The sequence below is a fragment of the Condylura cristata genome, unplaced genomic scaffold (genome assembly GCF_000260355.1).
Source record: "Condylura cristata isolate star-nosed mole 26May11 unplaced genomic scaffold, ConCri1.0 scaffold00019, whole genome shotgun sequence".
Classification (NCBI taxonomy): domain Eukaryota; kingdom Metazoa; phylum Chordata; class Mammalia; order Eulipotyphla; family Talpidae; genus Condylura; species Condylura cristata.
Window position 1 is genome coordinate 5,068,423 of NW_004567120.1, and position 2,356 is coordinate 5,070,778.

Genomic DNA, 2,356 nt, shown 5'->3' on the forward strand with positions numbered 1-2,356 from the left:
AAGACATGACTGTTCTTAAGAGGTTTACAATCTTTCTATGCTTGAAACAATCTGAAATGAAGGCAGTAGTGTATGGTAAGGTGCTAAATTCTGTGATACCTAATTAAAATACCATATATATCTGCTAAACAAAGTATTTTGAAATATAAAATTTAGTACATCTTTTTCTAAGTTTTAAATGTCAGTGCCTTATAAAAGAATGTTGCCATTTATCTTTTCACCTAGCAACATCAAAATAAATCAGAAACCTAAACCTTAACAAGCTTTATGACGATAATCATGAATTATGAGAACCCTATTCCCACCTGTCACATCAAAAAATTTAAATTAAAATTCTAAATAATGTTAATTATATACTGGCACAATATTAAAAGATAATGCTACTTACCATAAGTACACCATATGACCACCAATCAGCACTCTGGGAATGACCTCTCCTATTTACCACTTCAGGAGCCATATATTCCACTGTCCCACAAAATGAATAGGCCTTCTTTTCTTGATCTACTGACTCCTTGCTGAGTCCAAAATCTGTAATAACATTGTTGTACAAAAATGTATCTGAAGATTTTCCAAAATTAGAAAATACCAAAAGAAACAAAATTATAGGCTAAATCATCCAGGATGACCTGCAATTACATTATGAGAGCTCCGGTTGAGATCAATGATGGAAAACAACCTGTATTTCATAAGGATACCCTTTAAGAACCTTTAAAGATTACTTAGTTAATTCTCATCTTTAAAATACTTGCTTTCATATTTGTACTAGAATATCATTTAACAAGTTTGAGAAAAAAAGAAATCAAATTTTTCAAAGTGATATAAATTTTGAAATAGAATAAACAAAACAGACATTAAGTTAAACCCTTAAAATTATAATGAAGCAAATTTTCATTGGCTTTAGTGAGTTTCTATTTTTGTTTAATGCCTTTTAAGAGCCTCAGATATATGTATATGGGTGTATGTGTGTGTAGATAGATAGCTAGATATTATTTCTATGTGGTAGAAATGAAAAATTGGAAGAAATATTTATAAATTACTATTAGTGCCACCAAAAATATCACCAGTATTCAGGAATGAATATGCAAAGTACAAGCAAAACCTTGCATGCTAAAAACTAGAACAATGAAAGAAGTCAAAGTAAATCTAAATAAATGGAGCGATATACTGTGTTCATGGTTTAGAAGGTTCCATGCTGCTAAAAATGTCAATTATCCCAAAACTAACATACACATAAAATGATACTTTAATGAAAATCCAAGCAAGATTTCTTATAAAGAAATAAAGAAACTAAAGTTAAAATGTACATTAAAAGATGAAATAGATTAGCAAAACAGGTTGTAAAAAGAAAAAAAAATAATACAACCGTAACAACTACTATCTAGTTATAGTAATCAAAAAGTGTATTATTGGAGATAGGCTAGATGTAATTTTATATCAGTGGAACAGCACCAGCTTCCGAGAACACACACACAGCCAATTTTGCTGCAATGTGTATTTTGAAAGCCTGTATCACCAAATTATATGCAGTGTGGTAAACTAATCTTTGAAATTAAAAAAGAACAACTTAAAAGTACAAATTTGTTCCAATATAAGTGGAAACAGTCTGAGCATAACATGAATTTTCAATTTTGGACTTGCTTATGTGCAATTTTGTGCAATCAGCTAGAAATACTAGATGAAACACCAGAAAACTGCACCTAGCTGAAATGAGTTGAGTGAAAATACATACATGCTACATGCACACACTTCAGACATCTACCAGCTATTTCAGCTCATCTGTGTTATGAGGTATTCCTATCTTTTCTCTCAATTTCAGATAATCATTTTTCTTCCACTACTTTACGATGAATTACAAATTATAACCTTACACATGCAATCCTACAAGGAAAGCACATAAAATTTCAAGATGAGGTACAATATTTATTAAAGTATTTACATACTCCTAATCATGAAAAACAATACTATCATTTTCAATTACCTCTTATCTTTCTTTAATGTCACTGTTGCGAATTTTAGTATGAAACCCCAACCCCATTGTCTCAATAATTTCTGTGCTTTTAATTGTGCAGCTATGCATAGTGCGATGATTTTTATATCACATGCTGCATTATAAAAGTGGTATATGAGGACCCTCCCTGGTGGCGCAGCAGGTTAAAACACAGCACTAAGACGCTAAGCCACTTCAGCATGAGTTCGACTCCTGTCCGCCTCGGAGGTGACCCACATGGCACAGCAGACCTCTCCTGACCCACCCGCTGCTCCCCTCAGCAGTGGACTTCGTTGATCTGCCTGTTCTGTTCCCCACTCTGTTTGTGGTGAATCCTCTCACCACCCCTGCACCTCTGGCCTGTAC

The 2,356-nt window shown here is 33.0% G+C and overlaps 1 protein-coding gene across 1 annotated transcript in view; it reads right to left on the bottom strand.

Annotated features, from left to right (window-relative positions):
• Positions 1–2,356, bottom strand: part of RPS6KA6 (ribosomal protein S6 kinase, 90kDa, polypeptide 6) — a 186,168-nt gene that overhangs the window by 82,440 nt on the left and 101,372 nt on the right. Inside the window, exon 9 of the mRNA XM_004685620.2 lies at positions 389–531. Coding sequence (XP_004685677.1) covers positions 389–531 — 143 coding nt within the window. The remainder of the gene's footprint in view (positions 1–388; positions 532–2,356) is intronic.